The sequence below is a fragment of the Bos indicus genome, chromosome 12 (assembly GCF_029378745.1).
Source record: "Bos indicus isolate NIAB-ARS_2022 breed Sahiwal x Tharparkar chromosome 12, NIAB-ARS_B.indTharparkar_mat_pri_1.0, whole genome shotgun sequence".
Lineage (NCBI taxonomy): Eukaryota > Metazoa > Chordata > Mammalia > Artiodactyla > Bovidae > Bos > Bos indicus.
In genome coordinates, this window is record NC_091771.1 from 79,267,584 (window position 1) to 79,281,782 (window position 14,199).

At 41.9% G+C, this 14,199-nt stretch overlaps 1 protein-coding gene across 1 annotated transcript in view; it reads left to right on the forward strand.

The window, feature by feature from the left end:
* The window catches only part of TM9SF2 (transmembrane 9 superfamily member 2), a 51,601-nt gene extending 45,048 nt beyond the window's left edge, over nt 1-6,553 (forward strand). Inside the window, exons 15-17 of the mRNA XM_019971837.2 lie at nt 1,276-1,387; nt 2,571-2,742; nt 5,853-6,553. Coding sequence (XP_019827396.2) covers nt 1,276-1,387; nt 2,571-2,742; nt 5,853-5,920 — 352 coding nt within the window. The 3' untranslated portion in view covers nt 5,921-6,553. The remainder of the gene's footprint in view (nt 1-1,275; nt 1,388-2,570; nt 2,743-5,852) is intronic.
* Nucleotides 6,554-14,199: the final 7,646 nt, after the last annotated feature.

The following is a 14,199-nucleotide window of genomic DNA, read 5'->3' on the forward strand; positions in this document are numbered from 1 at the left end:
GACCTTTGTTGGCAAAGTAATGTCTCTGCCTTTGAATATGCTATCTAGGTTGGTCATAACTTTCCTTCCAAGGAGTGTGTGTCTTTTAATTTCGTGGCTGCAGTCACCATCTGCAGTGATTTTGGAGCCCCCAAAAATAAAGTCTGACACTGTTTCCATTGTTTCCCCATCTATTTCCCATGAAGTGATGGGACCGGCTGCCATGATCTTCGTTTTCTGAATGTTGAGCTTTAAGCCAACTTTTTCACTCTCCGCTTTCACTTTCATCAAGAGGCTTTTTAGTTCCTCTTCACTTTCTGTCATAAGGGTGGTGTCATCTGCATATCTAAGGTTATTGATATTTCTCCTGGCAATCTTGATTCCAGCTTGTGTTTCTTCCAGCCCAGCGTGTCTCATGATGTACTCTGCATAGAAGTTAAATAAGCAGGGTGACAATATACAGCCTTGACGTACTCCTTTTCCTATTTGGAACCAGTCTGTTGTTCCATGCCCAGTTCTAACTGTTGCTTTCTGACCTGCATACAGGTTTCTCAAGAGGCAGGTCAGGTGGTCTGGTATTCCCATCTCTTTCAGAATTTTCCACAGTTTATTGTGATCCACACAGTCAAAGGCTTTGGCATAGTCAATAAAGTAGAAATAGATGTTTTTCTGGAACTCTCTTGCTTTTTCCATGATCCGGCGGATGTTGGCAATTTGATCTCTGGTTCCTCTGCCTTTTCTAAAACCAGCTTGAACATCAGGAAGTTCACAGTTCACGTATTGCTGAAGCCTGGCTTGGAGAATTTTGAGCATTACTTTACTAGTGTGTGAGATGAGTGCAATTGTGCGGTAGTTTGAGCATTCTTTGGCATTGCCTTTCTTTGGGATTGGAATGAAAGTGTTTTCCAAATTCAGCCGATGCTATCATATATGATAAGAAACAATCTGTACCCAGTATAACCTTTTCTTACTTTGGCTCTGTCTTTACATTAATTTTGGGGGGGAAGGGAGGAAGTGTCACATTTTTGACTTACCAGTAGACAGACTAAGCATATTTGAATAAATAAGAGTTGCAAGTCCTACCTGAACAGGAAGACAGTTTAGTGCATTGTTGTATCCTTCCTGCCCTGCCCTGCCTCTGCTACATACATCACGTCTAAACCAGTGAGAATTTGTCGTCGATTAGATGGGAGAAAAAGCAAACGTTTCCAGTTAAAAAAAAAATGAAAGGAGTGTGTCATTTACCGTGTCAAAAAGAAACTGTTGACTGGTTCATCTTGACTTGTTTGATTGTAGGTCACACCAGATGTATTACATGTTTGGCTTCCTGTTCCTGGTGTTTATCATTTTGGTTATTACCTGTTCTGAAGCAACTATACTTCTTTGCTATTTCCACCTGTGTGCAGAGGTATGTATTAGCAATATTCGCTTATGTTAATTTGCTAACAGCATTTATAATTTTGGCATAAGGTAACCTTGAATACTATTAATTGAAGTAAATATGTGTTATTGTGGGGCAAGTTGTGAAGTAATTTTCTTTATCGACTTTTTTTTCCCATGTCAATTTCTAATGTCACAAAATAGCCTCCCAAACCTGAATTATCAAAAGATTGCAGTCTTTTTGTGTGTGTCAGTATTTTTTTCTTCAGTGAGCAAGTATAACTGCACATTTGCAGTTGTAGGTAGAAATTGACCTATATTCCTAAATCAAATGCAGCCATCTTTAAGCCTGAGTTAAGATAGTTTCCAGTGCAGTATATTTACAATTTATTTAGAACTTAACTTTTAAAATGTTAATTTCCTAAGAATAGCACATTATGCTGAATTTTTAAAAAACTGTTAGACTTTAAAATTACTATTCTTATTGTGATACAGATACTTATAGACTGAAAATTTAGTGAAAGCAAACATTTTACGTGGAAAAATTTATTAAAACATTTAGGAGATTTCGTTGCAGTGAGTTATATAGTTGGCAGCAAGACAAAATGATGACGTCCTTGGGTGACTTAATTAAAAGATTTAGATTGTGTTAAATCATTGTTTTATAGTTGTTTTCTATACAGGAGATAAAATCTTAACTATTAAATTTGATATGCTTTTTTAGAAAATTGAGGTTAAGTTCACATATAATGCGGAGAAGGCAATGGCACCCCACTCCAGTACTCTTGCCTGGAAAATCCCATGGACAGAGGAGCCTGGTGTGCTGCAGTCCATGGGGTCGCTACAAGTCGGACATGACTGAGTGACTTCAGTTTCACTTTTCACTGGAGAAGGAAATGGCAACCCACTCCAGTGTTCTTGCCTGGAGAATCCCAGGGACGGGGGAGCCTATTGGGCTGCCGTCTATGGGGTCGCACAGAGTTGGACACGACTGAAGTGAGTTGGCAGCAGCAGCATCAAAGATAGAAGGTGTTTCTGAACACCTTTAGTGAAATTGGCAAATTTCAGTATGAAGAGACTGCAGTCAATAGTAAAAGTTAGGTTTGGGGGGCTATTCCATTTAGCTATGTTCTCTTTATTAACTTTCTTCAGCTGCGTTACCTATTAATTGGAAACTAATTCTTGATCTTGGATTTTCCTCTTCTGCCCAGGATTATCATTGGCAGTGGCGCTCATTCCTCACCAGCGGCTTTACTGCGGTGTATTTCTTAATCTATGCAATACACTACTTCTTCTCAAAACTGCAAATCACGGGGACCGCAAGTACCATCCTGTACTTCGGGTATACCATGATAATGGTTTTGATCTTCTTTCTTTTTACAGGTAAGAATTAGAATGGTTTCTTTTTAGTTAATACGTTTTAAGGCAAATTATTTATAATTATTTTGCTTTTATAAAACCCATGAAGACTTCTACTACTTAGTGCTCCTATATTTAGTTCTCAGTGCAGCTAAGCATGGTTTGGTCCGCCCCCTGTGAGGGTGAGGTGAGTACCAGCGAAGCAGAGGCGAGAAGACAGGGCCCAGCGGAAGAAGACTAACCAGGAGCATTGTTGTGCTGGGAGTCAGGGGTGCCTTGGCCAGAACACCTCAGGGCTTGCCCCTCCATCTCGTAGTGGGGCGGTCTTGCTTTCGCTCATTTCAGAAATAGAGTAAAAAGCGCTAGCTACCTAATTTAGAAGTAAGTAGAAATTGGGGGTTAAAAATTTGAGATTGAGAATAAATGACACCAAGAAAAGATGAGCATAGGACATCCCTTATTCCAGAAGTTTTAAACTGCAGGTTTATATCTCCACTTCAAAATCCATTTACCTAATGGGATAAAGTGTGCTTTACATTGGTATTTATATATGTACATTTTCTCTGTCCACCTAGGAAAGTTCTCTGTATCTCAATGCTTGGGTGCTTAGCAATTGTAGAATGATTAAACAACAACAAATTGAGGGACCATTTCTTTGTCACAAAAAGTGTACATCTGAAATTTTATCTTAAGATTGTGTTGCATGCTATGTGAGGAAGTACAGGAGCCAAAAAAGAAAAAAACTTGTTAAAAAATTAGCTTTTCTACTTTCTACTCATCTGTTAGCATTTAAGAGAATTAGGTAGAGTTTTGAAGTGCCCCTGTTGCTATATCAGTATATATAACAAGATTCAGGCACCAGATCAATTCTGTACATCAGGTCATTCATTGGTCAGACACAGTCGGGTAGGAGTGTGTGTGTTGTGGGGATGCATATCTTGGTCTCTGTGTAATAGATTTAGATCCACAGCCATAAGTCTCCATAAATGATCTGTAAAACAGTCATAGCCTATGAAACGAGGATTACTGTTTGGGGGCATCTGTATCCATGTCTGTAAATACATATACAATTTATTCCTTGTTATACACAAAAAATCATGGTCTGGGTGAATGTCTTGTTTTTCCAGGCACATGTTATCATGATAATTCAACTATCACCTCAACTTTATTGTTCTTGATTTTTAAAGCGTCATATTTTTTACTTATTTTGAATAAAACAACTTTTCTAGTCTAAATTCTGGAGCCACATCAAATTTAAATCAACCAGTGAAGCCGGTGACTTTTAGTGTATATCAGTTTGTGGGAAGGAAACATCCACATTTATTTTAGGACTCTGCACTGACACCATTTTTTTAAGTCAATCTATTTTACAAAACATTATTATTCTGCCACATTAGGAAAGATGCCACTTTTAGTATGTACACTATACCCATTTAGTATTAAGAACAAAATAAAATACTACAAGTACTTGAAGAACAAAGTAAACTTAACTTTCTTAGAGTTGCTAGTATGATGATAAAATGTATTTTCTCATCTTAAAATGCCTTCTATTACCTTGAAGTTCTTGTTTCACATAAGATTGTTTCAGTATATTTATGTTTTCACCTTTACTTTTCTGGAATTAACCCCAACCTCTTCTCAAGCCTTAATAATGACCCTTTGAATATCCAGAAGGTATATATGTGTGTCCTCGAAAAAACACAGAGTGCATGGCATGTGCAGAGCAGGTACTTGGTTACATATATGTAAGAATGGGTATAATAACATTCATAACTTCCGTGGTAATGTCCAACTATAGTCTCTTGACTTATAAAATCTTAAAACAATGGTGAAAACAATTGGAACTTTAAATATAAAACTTCCACAAGGGGCATGTGTATCCCCTTCTATATTCTTCTATAGCCCTACCTATTGAATATTTCTTAGGGGATAATCTTGGAAAAAATGCTATGCATCAATTCTAATGTGGTAGGCAGTTTCATAATTTAGTACATCAGTTCAGTTCAGTCGCTCAGTCGTGTCCGACTCCTTGCGACCCCATGAATTGCAGCACACCAGGCCTCCCTGTCCATCACCAACTCCCGGAGTTCACTCAAACGCACGTCCATCGAGTCGGTGATGCCATCCATATTCTCTTGCAAAACAGTCTCTGAATTTACGTTTAGTACCTGTAAGTATGGTACAGTTTAAAAGGATACTACACTTGAAATCAGAAGTAAATCTGAATCCTGGCCTTTGTTATCATCCACAGGCCCTAAACAGTTACATAATCCTTAAAGCCTCATTTTTGTCAACTGTCTGGCATTCAAATTTTTTAGAATCTAAAGTGATAAAAATACTTCAAAATTTTTAGACTCTAAAGTGATAAAAATACCTAAAAATCAAGGCCTGTATTTTTTCATGAATCTCCTCATTTACTCTGTTAACAGTCTGTGGAGGCTGGTAGGGCAGATAAAATTATCTCTCTTTAATGAGATAAAGAAATGGGGTGGAGATTCCAGGTGACTCATCTAAAGATGATTCACGCATCTCAGGACAGAGCTGCTCTGTCCTCCAGTTCTGTGCCACCTCTCATCTCAGACGGAGTGTGTCTTTATTATTATTCTTTATCATATCACTTTAACACTTTGTAAAGTCTTTTTGAGTTATTTTGTTATAATAATCTTTGAAAGCTGATCATTCCCAATAACTGTACTTAGAAAATATTCCCTTTTAATTCTGTGAATCTGATATTCTGATTTTTAAGCTGTTCATATCATATGTTGAATTAATAGCATTTTCCATTTTGTGATAAGAAAGTATTTTTAAATAGAAAAGTAAGATTGGCATCCTTTTCCTCTTCCAATTTTAGCCTTTTCTGTGTAATAAGGAAAAGAATATATTATAGAAAACTTTAGATAATCCTATAGCATAAAAAGTTTTTTTAATCAATTTCTGTAAGAAATTTGATTTGCATTAGTGCAGTATTTTTCAGAAAAGTTTATGGGTCTTTGGTGTATTCCTGGTAATGGCTTATAGTTTTGGTTTATAGTTTTATGGCTTTTTTAAGGAACCAGTCATTTTAAGTCTGTACTTTTATGTAAATCATGAAGCTGCCTTTGAAAGGAGGTTGACTTTTGTTTTTTCTTTTATAGGAACAATTGGCTTCTTTGCATGCTTTTGGTTTGTTACCAAAATATACAGTGTGGTGAAGGTTGACTGAAGAAGCCCAGTGTGTCCAGTTAAAACAGAAATAAATTAAATTCTTCATCAACAAACACCTGTTTTTGTGACTACCTTGAGTTTTACCAGACTTATTGGCCTAGTAATCCTTAAGAAACAACATGATTCTAAATACACCTCTCCCCATATACCCGTCCCCGCAGAATGTGTTATCAGCACTAAAACATTTGTATCGTGATTTGATTAAGTATATATTCAGTTGTTCTCAATGAAGAGCAAATTTAAATATTATGTGCATTTGTAAATATAATAGCTATAAAATTTTCAGTACTTCTAATGGCAGAATAGAAGAGGCCATATTAAACAATACTGATGAAATACAGGACAGTTCATTGTAAATAGGATTTTCTAGGCTCGGTAGGTGGAAAGAATTATTTTTCTTTGAAGGAAGTAACTTTTTATCATGGTAATTTTGAAGGATGATTCCTATGATGTGTATTGGGGCAGGGGGGTAGGGATGCTGCTTTTAAAAAAATCTTGTATTGGTTGTAACTGTTCATATCTTCTTTTCTGTGTTGACTTCATTATTCCATGGTATTGGCCTTTTAAAAACTATGTGCCTCTGAGTCTTTCAATTTATAAATTTGTTATCTTAATAAATATTGTAAAAACATCTTCATTGCATCATTACCTGTTGTATATTCATGGGGATTCTGTATTTGCCAATGGTGTTTTTAAGTGATTTATACTGTTTTATCAGATTCTACTGATTTTTGCTAATGTACTTTCTGAGCTTTGAGCTAAATGAAATTCCAATTTCCCAGGCTTTGTAACAAAACTAAACTTTTCACTATTAGGCAGTTAGCAGAAATTTTAGTCATGCATATCTAGCCAGATGAATTATGTAAGTATAGTAGTTAATATGAGCCTACTGCATTGCTGTTAAAGATTTCATATTTTTTTAACCTGTTTTTCAAAATACAGTATTTCTTATTTTTTTAATCAGTTTTTATGATTATGCATTAACAATGACTAGCAGCTCTTCTTCATTATGATTACATTTGTCTTAATTTGAATTTCCTGGAATTAGGAAATCACTGTGTTGCAGTGTGTTGCCTGGGACTGTCTCCTGGACAGCAGGAAGCTGAGCGGGTGGGGCTGGGTCAGCTGCCTTGTGGACAGTGACCTGTCAGCAGAGCTGGGGTGGAAGGAGCTGGGCGCTCAGCATCTGTCCCACGAACTGCCGCTGAGCCGGGACCCAGCCACAGGGTCCCCTCTTGCTGGCTGTCTCCACCGTGACCCCTCTGCTCTGGACGATGTGGCTTTGGAGAACTGGCCAACCCCTTGAGGAGGGACATGTTGAGAAACTGATGAAGCTGCAGAACCAAGGTCATAGACTCTTCTTTCAGGACTTCAAGGAAACAGATAGTAAGGATTGGACCCCTGAGTGCCATGGGAAAATGCGACTCAATAAGTGTGATTGTGCAAACCAGCTGCCATCAGAAACGACTCTTCCCCTGCCCCCACTGGTTCATATGACTTCCTTGAGATCCATTACATGAAGCTGTCAAAGAACTGGGCCGTCAACCTGTGTGGGATGGGGCCTCAGGAATCTGGTGTCTTTTGACAAACACACCCTTGGGAGGCAGTGGCTTCCGTGCAGCCACAGGCGAGGCTTTGAACTGTCACCAATGCAGTGATGCCTCATTGGGCTTTTGAGTGTGTGTGTGTGTGTGCATGCTTAGGTGAAAAGGGGAGCAGAGGTGATGCGGAAGGGACCCAGGTGTGAGATGGCATTGTTTCAGCCCTATCCTGCCACTAATGAGCAGATCCCTTCCAACGTAAAGCCTTTGACGGAAGTATTCCTTTTCCATCCTCAGAACTCCCGCTACTTTGTTCAATACTGCTGTCTGACAGTTCTCTTACTGTCTTAATATTACTCAAGATTATTGTATAACTTTGCAGGCTTATCCTTTCAAGTAGATCACAGGCCTTTCAAGGGCAAGAACCGCTGCTCCTTCTTTGGTTCAGGCCTCAAGTGTAACAGGACTTTGCATGTAGTAGATGTGTATTTGGAAGCGACAGGATGAGATGGTTGGATGGCATCGTCAACTCAATGGACATGAGTTTGAGCAAACTCTGGGAGATAGTGAAGGACAGGGAAGCCTGGTGTGCTGCAGTCCGTGGGATTGCAGAGTCGATACACTGAGCAACTGAAGAATAAGGCACATATTTGTTAATCAAAACTAGGAATTTAAATAAGTGATATTGATTTTAAATATTTAAATTGACACAATGATAGACACCATTTCAGTGTTTTGTTTAGCTCTCAGATGCCAGAATGTGCTGTTCTGATCTTGTGAAATTTTGCATTTTAATGTGCATCCAGCCACATTGTCTTGTACACTTGCTCTCTGTTCATTGACAGTTGTTAAAAACAAATCAGCACTGGCAGAACTTGGCCAGCTTCTCTCTACACTTAGTTTGAACTGTTACCCATGGAACCAGCTCAAACATAAAGCTACAAAGAGGCTAATTGAAATCAGAATGCTGGGTTATTTCTCATTCAAATAAAACAGATGGCCCTCCTTGCCACACTTCAGTCAAATCTGGTGGGGTGGGGGTGATGAGTGTGTGTTTAACTCCCACACAAGCTTACTCTGCTCCTTGAAGGCATTACATGCAGCTACGGAAGGAAGTGTGGTGGGGGATGCCGGAGGGAGGGCTTTTATTTTGAAGATTTAAGAAAAAAGCACTTCAACAGGGATAGTCTGTGTTCACAGTTTCAATTTAGATTCTGAATATTTAATTTTGACTTATTCAAATTTTTCTTTGGAGTAGGTAATCCACAGCCCTGGTTAACAATTCAAAATGTATAAGAGAATATAGAGAGAAGTAAGTCTACTTACTTGAAACTTTGTTCTTAATGTACCGACTTGAAACCTCATTTTTGATTTCCTATTTAACTGACAGTATTGAGTATTCTGTTTCAGAATTGGTTGTGAGAGTTTTAAGAAAGCAGCTGTGGAGATTGTATTTTTATTGGCCAGAGTATGTTTGATAGTACAAAGCATTAATGTTACAAAGTCACCTCACTGATATTTAATAGATTTGTAAGGTGGTATAAACCACCTCTTAGGACCTGTTTGGGAAAAGAAATTTGAGAGAAACTTGAGAAAATTCTCTCACTCCATAGCGAGGTAGTTGCCGCAGCTTCACTGCCCAGAGACTACAAGACGACGAGAGATCTAAAAAGACCCCAGCTCACAAAGGGTGTTTCCATAAAGAGTTGAGGTGGTGTCAGGCAGGAGTGCACCAGAGTGGGTCCCCGAAGCACATGGGTACCTTGGAGAAAACTCCCATCCTGGACACAGAATCTGTACCTAAGAGGAAATGACTTCTGAAACAAGACGATTTTATCAATGTTTAAAGGAATCAGAAAAAAAGACCTCAGCTCATGTGGCCCCTTGTTACTGATTTTGGAAAAGCAACTTAAGAACAGCCTGGTGCCTGGCTAAAATGTGCGCTTGGCAGTCTGTGTTGATGCTCACGCGTGCGTGCACACAGACACACACACACTCACACACACACACTGTTTGCCTCAGGAGCTGGGTGCCCTCCCAACCCAGTCTTGTGAAAGCTTAATTTCAGAAGAAGCCATGATGTGTTTACTTTCTGCCTCAGGTGTGAACTTTGTTTTTTTCACATCTCTGTCAGAGCAGTGGCATTTTGAACCGTATGGGTAACAGTGAAGTGAGCTTTGATTCCTCGGGGCAAGAAGTCCAAGGATCAGGGTGAACAAACGGGGAGCCGTTCCTTCCCCGCACCCTCGTCGTCGCTCCCCTGAGGTGGCCGACTTCACGCTCCCGAGCAGCCCCTCCGGGTGTGAAGGGACCCCGCTTGTTCCCCCTCACTGTCAGCTTGGCTGTGGCTGCAAGCCCAGGCGCACCGGAGCCTCAGGCACTCGGGGCTCAGGCTCCGGGCTCGGGCGGTCCCCCAGGCACATCCTGCTGTGTGTGCCCTGGCCACCAGGGTAGTCCCAGGACGAGACCCCTACCAACCGAAACCCAAGAGCTGGTGGGGAAATGGGCTCCAAGGAAAGCGAGGAGAGACCTCGCACCTGAGTGCCTGTGAGCTGCCCTCTCACTGGAAGATGTAGCCTACTTTCAGAACCCTGAAAAATCCATAAACTCTTATTTCGATCCCACCTGACCGACACTTAGATTCAAATATTTACTCTTCAAGAGAGCGGCAGAGGATGAGATGGTTGGATGGCATCACTGAATCAATGGACATGAACTTGGGTGAACTCCGGGAGATGGTGAGGGACAGAGAGACCTGGCATACTGCAGTCCATGGGGTCACGAAGAGTCGGACACAACTTCGTGACTGAACAAGTGTGAGTCAACGTATGTGAAGTTCTCCCAGCAGGTGACAAAAGGCTAAAAGGGAGTTGGATACGGATGTCATTGTATATTAAACCACAGTTACCTCTGATCTCAATGTTCTAGTTACAAACCCAGTGGTTTGGCATTGCAATGTTTATCCTAATTTTATCCGATTTTCTGCAGCATTTAGATATTCTATATGTGCATTATGAAGACTAGTACGTTATTCATTTTCTTAAAATCCTAGTGTGACCATACAGGAAGGAGAGGAATTGCTGGAGCATGTGAGCATTGTTGGGAGAGGGAGAGGCTTCTGGCAAGAAGCAGCTGACTGGTGGCGGAGGCAGAGGGTTTACATTGCTGACTGGGTGGTGGAAGCAAGCCCCAGTCCCCTCCCAGGCATGGGACGCAGGTGGAAACCACTGGCGGCTGACCAAGAAGTGTGTGTTGACTGCTGGTTGAGAAGCCCGGATCCACTGGCTTTCTCGTGAACAGAAAACATGAACAAAATACAGGGTAGGAGGTGACAGTTGAACGGCAACTGTTCTTGAGTCAAAAGGTGGGGAGTTAAAGGAAAGACAGTGACTTGATTTCAGTTTCTGGTCTGACTCCCACCCTCCTGCCACTTGCTCTGTAAGCTGCAGGGCAGCTCAAGGTGTCCTTGTCTACATCGGGCAGGGCAGGAAGCCAAAGTTCCACCTGTCTGTGAGCACCCCGTAAGCACTTGGAGGGGCAAGCCTTAGGTGGGCAGGATGCCGAGGGATGTAGGGGGAGGGAAGTTCTGGAACCCTGAAACCAGGCAACCAGCATCCCTCGGAGACAGGAGCTATGCCACAAACTCCCTCGTCTTCAAATGGGATTCAATGAGCTCCTCAGTCAAAGGCCAGGCTCCCCTGGTGGCTCAGACGGTAAAGAATCTGCCTGCAATGTGGAAGACCTGGCTGGGTTCCATCCCCGGGTCGGGAAGATTCCCCTGGAGAAGAAAATGGCACCCCACTCCAGCATTCTTGCCTGGAGAATCCCATGGACAGAGGAGCCTGGCTGGCTACAGCCCATGGGTCCACAAAGAGACACGACTAAGCGACTAACATTTTCACTTTTCAGTCAAAGCCAGGTCCTAGAACCTGCTCAGGACCTTGATGGACTAGGATGTGGCTACCCGCTCCAGTATTCTTGTCTGGAAAATCCCATGGACAGAGGAACCTGGTGGCTACAGTCCGTGGAGTTGTTAAGAGTCAGACTTGATTGAGCACGCACACATGCATGCAGGGCCTTGATTCAAGAATGGCTGAGCCAGGCTGAGCCTCCTGATGGAGTGTGACTGGGGTGACACCCCAAACAGACTTTTCCCACAGCCGGAAGCTGCAGATCGGGGTCCCCCAGGGCCCATCCTGCTGGCAGACAGGGCTTTTGACACACAGTGCCCATGAAGGCACAGGAGACCTACTCTCTAGTTTCTTAGGATTTCTGGCAGGTTCTGAGGTTTGGCTGGGCTTTGGCGACCAGTTACTTCCAAGCAGTTGTCTACTTCACATAGAAACATAGGCCTTTCTAGGGAATACATTGGAGAAGGCAATGGCACCCCACTCCAGTACTCTTGCCTGGAAAATCCCACAGGCAGAGGAGCCTGGTAGGCTGCAGTCCATGGGGTCGCTAGGAGTCAGACACGACTGAGCAACTTCACTTTCACTTTTCACTTTCATGCATTGGAGAAGGAAATGGCAACCCACTCCAGTGTTCTTGCCTGGAGAATCCCAGGGACAGGGGATCCTGATGGCCTGCCGTCCATGGGGTCGCACAGAGTCGGACACGACTGAAGCGACTTAGTAGCAGCAGCAGCAGCAGGGAATACATAAAACATCTCCTTTCTACCTTCTCTGACCTCCCTTCCCTCTTCACATCCAGCAGAAGCACCAGAATTCCTCAACTGGCAAAGAATCCAGCACGTTTCTCTAGGGAGGACCAGGACACAGCTCGCTCGCTTTTTATTGACAAGAATACGTTCTTTTTTTTTTTTTTTTTCTTTTTTTCTCTGTCTCTTCTTTTGAGAGAATTGTCAATCTATATGCAATTTTAAGAAACAACACAGATGGCCCCAGATTACCTTTTGCCCAGGTCCCCTAGTAATGACATCTTGCAAAGCCATCGCACAATATCAAAATCAGGACATTGACACTGATTTGTGAAGATACAGAACATCTCTATTACGAGGATCCCTCGGGTTGCCCTTTCATAGCTACCCCCACCTCCCTTAGCCTCCTTCCACCATTAATTCACTCTCCGTCTCTAGAATTTTACCACTTCAAGAATATCATTTAAATGGACTCAAGCAGTATGTGATCGTTAGGCCTGGCTTTCTCCACTCACTATCAGTCTTTGGAGACTCATCCCAGCTGTACTGTGCATCAGTTCACTATCTTTTATCGATGACAACATTCCAGAGTATGGATGTTCAGAGTTTGTCTCCCACATTGAAGGACATTGGGATCGTTCCCAGTTTGGAGCAAATATGAATAAAGCCTCTCTGAACATTTTTATACAGATTTTTTCTGCAAGAACACGAGTTTTCATTTCTCTGGGATAAATGCCCAAGAATGAAATCACAAGGTCAAATGGTAGTTCCATGATTAGTTTTATAAGAAGCTGCCAAACACGCACAGAGTGTCTGGGTACCATTTTACATTCCCGCTGGGAACATGGGAAAGATGCACTTCTCCACATTCTCACCAGCCCTTGGTGACGTCACTGTTTTTTGTGTTCTGATAGGTATGTACTGACATTGTGGTTTTAATCGGTATTTTCCTTATGGCTACTGATACTGGGTATCTTTTCATGGGCTTACTTGACATCTTTGGCAAAATGTCTGTTCATGTCCGTTGCCCATTTTCTGATTGGATTGTCTGATTGGGTGGAGATGGGGGGAAGTTCTGAAATTAACCCAGTAATTCTGTTGGGTCTTTGCTCATCCCCTGGATCTCTTCAGTTCAGTTCATATCAGTCACTCAGTCGTGTATGACTCTTTGCAACCCCATGAATCGCAGCACGCCAGGCCTCCCTGTCCATCACCAACTCCCGGAGTTCACTCAGACTCACGTCCATCGAGTCAGTGATGCCATCCAGCCATCTCATCCTCTGTCGTCCCCTTCTCCTTCTGCCCCCAATCCCTCCCAGCATCAGAGTCTTTTCCAATGAGTCAACTCTTCACATGAGGTGGCCAAAGTACTGGAGTTTCAGCTTTAGCATCATTCCTTCCAAAGAAATCCCAGGGCTGATCTTCAGAATGGACTGGTTGGATCTCCTTGCAGTCCAAGGGACTCTCAAGAGTCTTCTCCAACACCACAGTTCAAAAGCATCAATTCTTTGGCGCTCAGCCTTCTTCACAGTCCAACTCTCACATCCATACATGACCACAGGAAAAACCACAGCCTTGACTAGACGGACTTTTGTTGGCAAAGTAATGTCTCTGCTTTTGAATATGCTATATAGGTTGGTCATAACTTTCCTTCCAAGGAGTAAGCGTCTTTTAAACTCATAGCTGCAGTCACCATCTGCAGTGATTTTGGAGCCCCCAAAAATAAAGTCTGACAACACTGTTTCCACTGTTTCCCCATCTATTTCCCATGAAGTGATGGGACCGGATGCCACAATCTTAGTTTTCTGAATGTTGAGCTTTAAGCCAACTTTTTCACTCTCCACTTTCACTTTCATCAAGAGGCTTTGTAGTTCCTCTTCACTTTCTGCCATAAGGGTGGTGTCATCTGCATATCTGAGGTTATTAATATTTCTCCCAGCAATCTCGATACCAGCTTGTGTTTCTTCCAGTCCATCGTTTCTCATGATGTACTCTGCATAGAAGTTAAATAAGCAGGGTGACAATATACAGCCTTGACGAACTCCTTTTCCTATTTGAAACCAGTCTGTTGTTCCATGC